This window comes from Oncorhynchus tshawytscha, linkage group LG03 (assembly GCF_018296145.1).
Source record: "Oncorhynchus tshawytscha isolate Ot180627B linkage group LG03, Otsh_v2.0, whole genome shotgun sequence".
Taxonomy (NCBI): domain Eukaryota; kingdom Metazoa; phylum Chordata; class Actinopteri; order Salmoniformes; family Salmonidae; genus Oncorhynchus; species Oncorhynchus tshawytscha.
Genome location: NC_056431.1, coordinates 5697139 through 5709015, shown reverse-complemented (window position 1 = coordinate 5709015; position 11877 = coordinate 5697139). Strand labels below are relative to the sequence as shown.

The 11877-nt window shown below is 45.5% G+C and overlaps 1 protein-coding gene across 1 annotated transcript; it reads right to left on the bottom strand.

Annotated features, from left to right (window-relative positions):
• Positions 1-358: 358 nt before the first annotated feature.
• Positions 359-10569, bottom strand: LOC121841225 (recoverin-like). The gene is made up of 3 exons (XM_042308310.1): positions 9958-10569; positions 2211-2322; positions 359-1206 (listed from the first exon to the last, which is right to left on the bottom strand). Exons 1-3 carry the CDS (start codon positions 10336-10338, stop codon positions 1118-1120), a joined length of 582 nt encoding a protein of 193 aa, XP_042164244.1. The 5' UTR covers positions 10339-10569; the 3' UTR covers positions 359-1117.
• Positions 10570-11877: the final 1308 nt, after the last annotated feature.

Sequence of the window (11877 nt, the reverse complement as noted above, 5' to 3'; positions counted from 1 at the left end):
GAGGATGTGGGGGACAAGAAACGGCCTTGGAAATAAACATAGGAACATGGACACAACTTTGCACGTGCAGGCATGCATAATACATTATAATACACAACACAGCACGTATTTTCATGGTGTCAGAAAATCTGGGATTATTTGACCATGTGTAAGTATGATCAAAAACATAAGACCCTTGTCCTTTGTGAATCACATATTTGAATACATGAAGTCACTGTTTGGACAATAGGAACCGTATAGAAACCCTACTATTCTTGCTGAAAACAGACCTTTTTTAGGTCACAGACTAATTCGTGGGACATCACGGACACGCACACACACATGCACACACACACAAAATGATTTGCAATACACAGAATTTATGAGAAAAGCTTTAATCCACCATATGCAGCATATAACTCTTTGGTTAAAAACAAAAAGACAATTGCAGGATAAAAATCTAAAAGCCACCATCACAACCATGCAAATTCCTAATGGAGAAAAGTTTTTTTATTCTACAGATTTTCAATTTCTTTTCCGAAATACCTGTGTCCAAACTGTTACCATTTATCACATTTGCACATTTCAAGTTTTCCATCTACAGCAACACCATTTAGAGCTTCTTAGAATAATGAAATGTATAGAATGAACAATGGTTACCAAATGATCAAGTCCATGAGTATTCAGGACACTGCAAAACACTAGACCACCATTACTTTTTCACAATCATCTCACAGTACCAAAAAGCTATTGTAACTTCAATCTGATAGGAAAACAGCATTTAGCAGGGATATTGTATCGATATACAAACAAATAAATATACTTGTGCCTCAATGTTTCTGTCATGTTTATATTGCATCAAACACTAATTACAATAGTGGCCATCTACCTTCATATTTATCACACCTACCTTCATAAAACAGCCTCAACCCAATAGACATACATGCACAGACAGACATGTATACTATAACCAACATAAACCCCTACTTTCTCAGAAGGTACAGTGAAGACAATTAAGACACCGTCATACAAGAGTATTTACACAGAAGAGAAAGACAGAACACTAGAATACAATGACAAAGAGGAGGAGAGGAAGAAATAGTGTGTGAAGGAGAAAGAGGGAAAGAAGAAGGGATGACTAGTCAGCGATGGGTTCGTAGTGGATGAGACGCATGGCGTTTTCATTCTCGGTCACCCCCTTGATGAACTCTCCCTCTGCCAACCGGTCTGAGAGGGAGACAGAGAGAGAAATCAATCAATAAATAAAGGGAGACACACAGAGAGAAAGACAGAGACAGAGAGAAGTTGTAAAATAATTCGTGTTTGACTCCTGAGTGGCACAGCAGTCCCTGGTTCACTACAGTCCCTGGTTCGAATCCAGGCTGTATCACATCCGGTCATGATTGGGAGTCCCATAGGGCAGCGCACAAGTGGCCCAGCGTTGTCCGGGTTTGGCCGGGGTAGGCCGGGTTTGGCCGGGGTAGGCCATCATTGTAAATAAGAATGTATTCTTAACTGACTTGCCTAGTTAAATAAAGGTTCAATACATTTTTTTAAATAAAATAATTTTCCTCAGGGTGACTGCTGTGTACCACACCATATACCTGTATGTGTACCACACCATATAACTGTATGTGTACCACACCATATACCTGTATGTGTACCACACCACATACCTGTATGTGTACCACACCATATACCTGTATGTGTACCACACCATATACCTGTATGTGTACTGTATATGCCATCTGTCAGTAGTTCTTCAACAGTACATACTGTATGTGTACTGTATATACCATCTGTCAGTAGTTCTTCAACAGTACATACTGTATGTGTACTGCATATACCATCTGTCAGTAGTTCTTCAACAGTACATACTGTATGTGTACTGCATATACCATCTGTCAGTAGTTCTTCAACAGTACATACTGTATGTGTACTGCATATACCATCTGTCAGTAGTTCTTCAACAGTACATACTGTATGTGTACTGCATATACCATCTGTCAGTAGTTCTTCAACAGTACATACTGTATGTGTACTGCATATACCATCTGTCAGTAGTTCTTCAACAGTACATACTGTATGTTTGCTGAGCAAAGAACATAATGACATAAAACCTTTCCTCTCATTACCACAACAACGCAAGTCACAACAACCTACTGTGAGTGCGTGTGTGTGTGTGTGTGTGTGTGTGTGTGCGTGCATGCGTTTGTGTGTTTATCTCTTACCGTTGTCTGATTTCTCAAAAAATCCCCACAGTTTGTTGGCTCTCTTCTCTGGTGTATTCTCGTCGGCTGGTAACTTGGGCAGATCTTCCTTGGGGATTAGGTTAAAGATGGCCTGAGAGTGAGAGAGAGAGAGAAAGAGAGAGAAAGAGAAGAAAGAGGGGTAGGGAGGGAGAGAGAGAAAGAGAGAAGGAGAAGAAAGAGGGGGTAGGGGGAGAGAGAAAGAGAGAGGGAGAAAGAAGATGGGGTAGGGGGGAGAGAGAGAGAAAGAGGGAGGGAGAGAGAGAAGAAAGAGGGGGTAGGGGGGAGAGAGAAAGAGGGAGGGAGGGAGAAGAAAGAGGGGGTAGGGGGGGGAGAGAGAGAGGGAGAAGAAAGAGGGGAGGGGGAGAAGAAAGAGGGGGGTAGAGGGGGGAGGGAGAAAGAGAGAGGGAGAAGAAAGAGGGGGTAGAGGGGGAGAGAGAGAAAGAGAGAGGGACAAGAAAAAGGGGTAGAGGGGAGGGAGAGAGAAAGAGAGAGGGAGAAGAAAGAGGGGGTACGGGGAGGGAGAGAGAAAGAGAGAGGGAGAAGAAAGAGGGGGTAGGGGAGGGAGAGAGAAAGAGAGAGGGAGAAGAAAAAGGGGGTAGGGGGAGGGAGAGAGAAAGAGAGAGGGAGAAGAAAGAGGGGGTAGGGGAGGGAGAGAGAAAGAGAAAGAGAGAGGGAGAAGAAAGAGGGGGTGGGGGAGAGAGAAAAAGACAGAGAAAGAGGGGGTAGGAGAGAGAGAGAGAGAGAGAGAGAGAGAGAGAGAGAGAGAGAGATGGTAGGGGAACAGATCAAGTAAGTAAGTAAGACTTATTTTACATGATATATATACAGTACTAATCAAACATTTGGACACACCTACTCATTCCAGGGTTTTTCTTTATTATTGTAGAATAATAGTGAAGAGATCAAAACTATGAAATAACACATTGAATTATGAAGTAATCAAGAAAGTGTTAAACAAATCTAAATATATTTTAGATTTTAGATTATTCACAGTAGCCACCCTTCGCCTTGATGACAGCTTTGCACACTCTTGGCATATGTGTCCCAACTTTTGACTGGTACTGTATCTACAAGTTCAGAATACTGTATATGACATATGATCTGCTAACAACCATTTACATGTAGTTACAGTATCATTTAGTTGGTGCCTGAAGCCTCCCATCATAGCCTTAACATGGGTCTGTGTGCCAACATTGGTTGGTGCCTTGCAATGCCCAATACATGTTTTTTACAGCTCGTCTGAAGGGAACCCATCTGACCACTAGAGGAACCCATTTGACCACTAGAGGAACCCATTTGACCACTAGAGAAACCCATCTGACCACTAGAGGAACCCATTTGACCACTAGAGGAACCCATCTGACCACTAGAGGAACCCATTTGACCACTAGAGGAACCCATCTGACCACTAGAGTAACCCCTCTGACCACTAGAGGAACCCATCTGACCACTAGAGTAACCCATCTAACCACTAGAGGAACCCATCTGACCACTAGAGGAACCCATCTAACCACTAGAGGAACCCATCTGACCACTAGAGGAACCCATCTGACCACTAGAGTAACCCATCTGACCACTAGAGGAACCCATCTGACCACTAGAGTAACCCATCTAACCACTAGAGGAACCCATCTGACCACTAGAGGAACCCATCTAACCACTAGAGGAACCCATCTGACCACTAGAGGAACCCATCTGACCACTAGAGGAACCCATCTGACCACTAGAGTAACCCATCTGACCACTAGAGGAACCCATCTGACCACTAGAGGAACCCATTTGACCACTAGAGGAACCCATCTGACCACTAGAAGAACCCATCTGACCACTAGAGGAACCCATCTGACCACTAGAGTAACCCCTCTGACCACTAGAGGAACCCATCTGACCACTAGAGGAACCCATCTGACCACTAGAGTAACCCATCTGACCACTAGAGGAACCCATCTGACCACTAGAGGAACCCCTTTGACCACTAGAGGAACCCATTTGACCACTAGAGGAACCCATCTGACCACTAGAGGAACCCATCTGACCACTAGAGGAACCCATTTGACCACTAGAGGAACCCATTTGACCACTAGAGGAACCCATTTGACCACTAGAGGAACCCATTTGACCACTAGAGGAACCCATTTGACCGCTAGAGGAACCCATCTGACCACTAGAGGAACCCATCTGACCACTAGAGGAACCCATCTGACCACTAGAGTAACCCATCTGACCACTAGAGGAACCCATCTGACCACTAGAGGAACCCATTTGACCACTAGAGGAACCCATCTGACCACTAGAGGAACCCATCTGACCACTAGAGTAACCCCTCTGACCACTAGAGGAACCCATCTGACTACTAGAGGAACCCATCTGACCACTAGAGTAACCCATCTGACCACTAGAGGAACCCATCTGACCACTAGAGGAACCCCTTTGACCACTAGAGGAACCCATTTGACCACTAGAGGAACCCATCTGACCACTAGGGGAACCCATCTGACCACTAGAGGAACCCATTTGACCACTAGAGGAACCCATTTGACCACTAGAGGAACCCATTTGACCACTAGAGGAACCTATTTGACCACTAGAGGAACCCATCTGACCACTAGAGGAACCCATCTGACCACTAGAGGAACCCATTTGACCGCTAGAGGAACCCATTTGACCACTAGAGGAACCCATTTGACCGCTAGAGGAACCCATTTGACCACTAGAGGAACCCATTTGACCACTAGAAGAACCCATCTGACCACTAGAGGAACCCATTTGACCGCTAGAGGAACCCATTTGACCACTAGAGGAACCCATTTGACCACTCCTGTGTGTCATTGTTTACCAGTTAGCTTGTCTTGTCTTTTCTAATTTTCACTTTCACTTACATTATCTTTGGAACTACATCAATTGGCCATATTATTTAAAGATTTGACCTACTTTAATTGAATGGATGTTTAGAAAACCTCCTGGGACACATCGTATTCAGCTCCCTGAGTCAGATATGTGTTCTGCCCTACCAAGCACAAGAGCAGTAACTGCTTATAGAATGAAACTGAGAAAAATGACTTTTAAATTGTCCAGCCAAATGAATTGTAGGCAGATAATTGGAGCTTTGGTTATCTGTTGTCTTACTGTGAGTTTTTTTATTTGATTATATTTACCCCGACACTGACCTCTGACACGACCTTTGGCCCTAGACAGGGTTCAGCCTTCTTGCTTGGTATGGAATGCGTTTCCATGACAATTAATTTTTTTACACAAATTTGTGTTCATAGATTTACACTGCATGGCCAAAAGGATGTGGACATCCCTTCAAATTAGTGGATTTGGCTATTTCAGCCACACCGTTGATGACAGGTGTATAAAATTGAGCACAGAGCCATGCAATCTCTATAGACAAACATTGCCAGTAGAATGGCCCGTACTAAAAAGCTCAGTAACTTTCACAGTGGCACCGTCATAGGATACCACCTTTCCAACAGGTCAGTTCGTAAAATGTCTGCCCTGTAGAGCTGACCCGGTCAACTGTAAGTGCTGTAAGTGGAAACATCTAGCAGCAACAAGGGCTCAGTCACACAAGTTTGCTGTAAGTGGAAACATCTAGCAGCAACAAGGGCTCAGTCACACAAGCTCACAGAACGGGACCGCCTAATGCTGAAGCACATAGCGCGTAAAAAATATTCTGCCCTCAGTTGCAACACTCACTAACTAACAAGTTCACTCACTAACGTTTGTCGGAAGCTTCATGAAATGGGTTTCCATGGCCGAGCAGCCACAAACCAGCCTAAGATCACCATGCGCAATGCCAAACGTCAGCTGGAGTTGTGCACGCGTCCACATACTTTTGTAGTCTATGTAGTGTATTTCTATGTGTCATACAGTGTCATATACTGTAGTAGTAACCACAGCCCAAAGCTCAGTGAAGCCAAGGTAAAAAGGCAGTAACTGACTTGAGTGACTGTTGTTATTGCTTTCTGTCCTTGGTTTCACAGTAACTTTTTCCAGTTACTGCAAATATGACCCCCCCATTTTCTCCAAAACACAACACAGTGGAGGGTGACAAAGCATGCAGTTACTGCTCTTTTGGTTTGTAGGGCAGGTGATGACACCTGCATAAAGGAATGACCTGCAGTATGTATTACACTCATATCATGGGCTATTTGGCCAATCAAGGGCTATTTCGAAATTAGGGGATTTTGCAACGACAATCAAAATAAAATAAATCCACTGTAATAACAGATTCTAGACCTATGATGTAAATGATTCTCTATAAAGTCAATAGTCAATCAGGGGCCATCTGAGTGTAACTTTAGAGTCAGGCCTTAAAGCTGTGACCCACATAGAGACAGGAACCACTCATCTCTCACACTTAAAACACCCAGATTAACGTGGATTATCTCCAAGACCCAGGCCATAAGGCCAAACACTGAGATGTCCTCCTCCTTTTTCCCCTCCCTCCCTCCCTCCCTCCCTCCCTCCCTCCTCTGACCTTTTTGGTTTAGGCTGAGTATTTCCTAAAGTTAATTTAGTGTTTTACCCCCTAGGCCTAATCCTAGATTTGGATTGGGTGAAATGATCCTAGATCTGTGCCTAAAGACAACTTTTACCAGAGAGGGGTTGGTTTGGCAGGCTATTCAGTACAACCTATATAGTAAAGCCAGTTTCAGACAGACAGAGACAGGCTCATCTCAGGGCCAAGGTACTGGACACTATTTACCTCCACATCCCTCCCACTTTGCCCATGAGCCTGGCCTGCCCGGTCCCTGTCTCTCAGTCTAAACCCACAGCCTGGCCTGCCCGGTCCCTGTCTCTCAGTCTAAACCCACAGCCTAAACCCACAGCCTGCCCGGTCCCTGTCTCTCAGTCTAAACCCACAGCAAGGCCTGCCTGGTCCCTGTCTCTCAGTCTAAACCCACAGCCAGGCCTGCCCGGTCCCTGTCTCTCAGTCTAAACCCACAGCCAGGCCGGCCCGGTCCCTGTCTCTCAGTCTAAACCCACAGCCAGGCCTGCCCGGTCCCTGTCTCTCAGTCTAAACCCACAGCCAGGCCTGCCCGGTCCCTGTCTCTCAGTCTAAACCCACAGCCAGGCCTGCCCGGTCCCTGTCTCTCAGTCTAAACCCACAGCCTGGCCTGCCTGTAAACCCCGGTCCCTGTCTCTCAGTCTAAACCCACAGCCAGGCCTGCCTGGTCCCTGTCTCTCAGTGTAAACCCACAGCCAGGCCTGCCCGGTCCCTGTCCCTCAGTCTAAACCCACAGCCAGGCCTGCCCGGTCCCTGTCTCTCAGTGTAAACCCACAGCCAGGCCTGCCCGGTCCCTGTCTCTCAGTCTAAACCCACAGCCTGGCCTGCCCGGTCCCTGTCTCTCAGTCTAAACCCACAGCCAGGCCTGCCCGGTCCCTGTCTCTCAGTGTAAACCCACAGCCAGGCCTGCCCGGTCCCTGTCTCTCAGTCTAAACCCACAGCCAGGCCTGCCCGGTCCCTGTCTCTCAGTCTAAACCCACAGCCAGGCCTGCCCGGTCCCTGTCTCTCAGTGTAAACCCACAGCCAGGCCTGCCCGGTCCCTGTCTCTCAGTCTAAACCCACAGCCTGGCCTGCCCGGTCCCTGTCTCTCAGTCTAAACCCACAGCCTGGCCTGCCCGGTCCCTGTCTCTCAGTCTAAACCCACAGCCTGGCCTGCCCGGTCCCTGTCTCTCAGTGTAAACCCACAGCCACTCCTACATGTCTACTTATCTATCTACAGTAGTGTAGTGGGATGTAAACGCAAGTAAACACGTTTTCTTTGCACGACAGTTTGTCCACCGTTTGGGGAAAATGCATTGAAATACAGAGGTGTTACTTTTTCACAGCGACCGGCTATTTAACCACCTATTTTCCCCCACAACACCCATGTTCACATTTCTGAGCTAATATGTGTATCAACACCGAAAGAGATGCCATCACAATATCAACCTCAACCAGACACCTTTAAAAACTATAGTCTCCATGTGTTACGTTGGTTGACTCTGCCCTAAAGGTTGCATCGGGGATAGAAAAAGGCTGATAGAAATGACACTTGGTCTTGTCCAGTGTTGCTCAACATTGATCCTGGGCCAGGACACCCACTAGGTATGCTGGATTTCACTCCAACTCGGCATCACATCACCTGTGTGAACACAGCCCATGTTGTCTAGAACAGGGTTTCTCAACTTAACCCCCTGTATGCCGTTGATTTTTTTGTTTACCAATTACTCCCATTAACAAGGCTTAGTTGAATTGGCAGACCATCATTTATCTTAATATAGTAATTCTAAAATAGTTTACTCTCAACGTCATTTATCCTATTGGTTCTAAGGGGATATATTAATTAGTATATTGGGCAGCTTTTACAAAGGCAGCCCAATTCTGATCTTTTTTTTACTAATTTGTTCGACAAATCAAATCAGCTCTGAAAAAGATCTGCTGTGAAAAGATCTGATGAGTTTGGTCAAAAGACAAATTAGTGTGAAAAAGATCAGAATTGGGCTGCCTGTGTAAACGCTGCCCAAGATACTAATTAATAAATGGCGTTGAGAGTGTTCACACAGGCAGTCCAATTATAACCTTTTTTACACTAATTGGTCTTTTGACCAATCACATCAGATCTTTTCAAAGCAGATCTTTTTCAGAGCTGATCTGATTGGTCAACAGACCAATTAGTGGAAAAATATCAGAATTGGGCTGCCTGTCTAAACGCAGCCATAATTAGTGATGTGTGTTACTTAGTTGGTTGATTATCTACAGACGACATACTTTAGGCCCTGAATAAGCACAGAAGCATGGGGACCACAGTAAGTATAGTAGCCTACATTTCTGGATGCTAAATCATTAATCTTGTGGATTATCAGGAAGGATTGGGTGGCTGAAATGGGCAAGAGCTCTACATTAGCTAATTGATGATTAGGACTGAGACTGAACGCAGGAAGTTGGCGGCACCTTAATTGGGGAGACGGGCTCGTTGTAATGGCTGGAGCGGACTTGGTGGAATGGTATCAAATACATCAAACACATGATGGTTACCATGTTGATGGTGCCATTCCATTAACTCATTTCCAGCCACCCCCACCTACATGTACAGATGACCTCGACTAACCTGTACCCTGCACATTGACTCTGTACCGGTACCCCCTGTATATAGCCTCGTTATTGTTATTTTATTGTTACTTTTTATCAATTTATTTGGTAAATATTTTCTTAACTCTTTCTTGAACTGCATTGTTGAACAAGGGCTTGTAAGTAAGCCTTTCACAGTAAGGTTGTATTCGGCGCATGTGACAATCAAAGTTTGATTTGATTATTATGAGCTGTCCTCCCCTCAGCAGCCTCCAATGGAACCTACATACTGAGGAAAATAAGGCCACTTTTGACCAAAGACTGACTTCTGATGATATTCAATAAATAGACAGGACCTACATTTAAGAAAAGCTATATTCCCAGAAGTCCATCATTTCTTCTCCTAAAAAAAGCCTCACAAAATTGTATGGCTTGTTTTCTTCTGTCAGTTTGGAGGTGACCCACTATTCCCATGCCACATACTGTAAATGGTAGAAAAACCTTTGTATGCCTATATCCACAATTTCCCCTTGTCCCATCTTCAAAATGATCATCACCATCATTGATTGTTGTTGTAAGAAGGTTCTCCTACCCAGTGGTTCGGGTTTGGATATCTTCTCTTGCCCCTTAATAGTTCAAGGTTAGAATCCGTCCTTGATCTCTCACCTGGCAGATGACTTCCACTTCTGTCTTGGTGATGTATCCGTTCTTGTCCACGTCGAACAGTGAGAAGGCCCACTCCAGCTTCCTCGTCGTCTTCCCACTGGAGGTCATGTGCAGTGCAATGATGTATTCCTTGAAGTCCAGAGTGCCGTCCTCGTTGGTGTCGAATGAACGGAACACATGCTGAGCGTAGGTCTTGGCTTCGCTATCGGGGAAGAAGCGAGCGTAGATCGTCTCGAACTCCTCTGGCGAGATGCGTCCGGTGGGACACTGCTTCTGGAAGTTCTCGTACCACTGGCACAACTCGTTCTCCGTGAACTTGGTGTTGAGCTTCAGGTCCTCCAGGATCTCCTTGGAAATAGCACTGCTCTTGGCGTTCCCCATCGTATTAGCCTGTACTGGGATCTCTCGGTTATTGTCGAAGGCTCTCTGAAGTAGTGCCAACAAGCACAATCAGATCTCTACAATGACTGAAGTGTTACCCAGTGTACCACTAGGAACCATGCATCAACGAAAGCCTTCAATATCAGGGAGAAAGAACAGAGAGGGAGGCAGAGCAAAGAGACATGACCTAGCTGTGTCAGCAGTAGAGAGAGTATGAAGTGATGTGTTAGGGATGAACTGTTGTCATTCTGATGGGTGACGTAGATAGATAGATGGAGTAGGGAAGGAGGGGGTGGAATTAGACTGCTACCTTTGGCGACTGGGTTAATTCAGTTAATTCAGGATTTAAGGTGGCTGAGCTTTCCACTCAAATTAACTTTAATTTCCATATTCTCTTTTGCCAAACCATCTCTCTTCTTGTCTGGTCTGTGTGTCGGCCAAGGCCCTGTTATCATTAGAATTAAAATTTCTCAATAAGAGCCAAATCCTAACTTTAAAGACGTGTAGGTAACTCAAACCCAATTTAAATCAATGCAGGATTTACTTGAAAGTACAAGTTAGGTACGAGACATCAAGTGAGAATTTGTCTTTGCTTGGTTACCACATGACTTAGCAAGGAGAAAGACTGGATCATAGACCCAATACAGACACGGTATAAGATTGTTAGTTGTAACAATGAGTGCTATATTCATCAGTTGAGCTAAATCTGAAGTTGTCTGAACCAGTTTCCAGTCTATTATGTAAAGCAAAAAATAAGTCTCACACTGGTTTCAAGCATCATGGTGGAGGACACAAGTCTGATTGGTCACACTAGTACATTTCTATTCTCTCTTTTAAGACTATTAAAGTAAGCGGTAGTTGATTAAGGTTTTGAGTCTGTATGTTCTAGTAAAGACACTTAAATGGGTTTAGCTAAGCAGGTCCTCCTAATTCTAAACCAGCCATCTGTACAGGACTTTTATAGGAAGTGCAGCTGCCCCTGAACACTTCCTTCCTTCACCTCTCTGTCTCTGCCTCCTTTCCTCCTTCACCCTGTCTCTGTCCCCATTCCCTCCTTTACCCTGTCTCTGTCCCCATTCCCTCCTTTACCCTGTCTCTGTCCCCATTCCCTCCTTTACCCTGTCTCTGTCCCCATTCCCTCCTTTACCCTGTCTCTGTCCCCTTCCCTCCTTCACCTCTCTGTTCCTTTCCCTCCTTAATGTCTCTATCCCCTTCCCTCCTTCACCCCCAGTCTCTGTCCCCTTCCTCCTTCATCTCTCTGTCCCTTTCCCTCCTTAATGTCTCTGTCCCCTTCCCTCCTTCACCTCTCTGTCCCCTTTCCTTTACCCTGTCCTTCACCTCTCTGTCCCTTTCCCTCCTTCACCAGTCTCTGTCCCTTTCCCTCCTTAATGTCTCTATCCCCTTCCCTCTTTCTCTGTCCCCCTGTCTCTGTCCCCTTCCCTCCTTCACCTCTCTGTCCCTTTCCCTCCTTAATGTCTCTGTCCCCTTCCCTCCTTCACCTCTCTGTCCCTTTCCCTCCTTAATGTCTCTGTCCCCTTC

What these genes read in the sequence shown, in the direction of transcription:
- LOC121841225 (XM_042308310.1), bottom strand. Translation starts at nt 10,338, where the DNA reads ATGGGGAACGCCAAGAGCAGTGCTATTTCCAAGGAGATCCTGGAGGAC. An exon ending in AAGTGGAAGTCATCTGCCAG is followed by an intron (nt 2,323 to 9,957) that starts GTGAGAGATCAA and finishes TCTCACTCTCAG; the next exon opens with GCCATCTTTAACCTAATCCC. An exon ending in TTTTGAGAAATCAGACAACG is followed by an intron (nt 1,207 to 2,210) that starts GTAAGAGATAAA and finishes TCTCCCTCTCAG; the next exon opens with ACCGGTTGGCAGAGGGAGAG.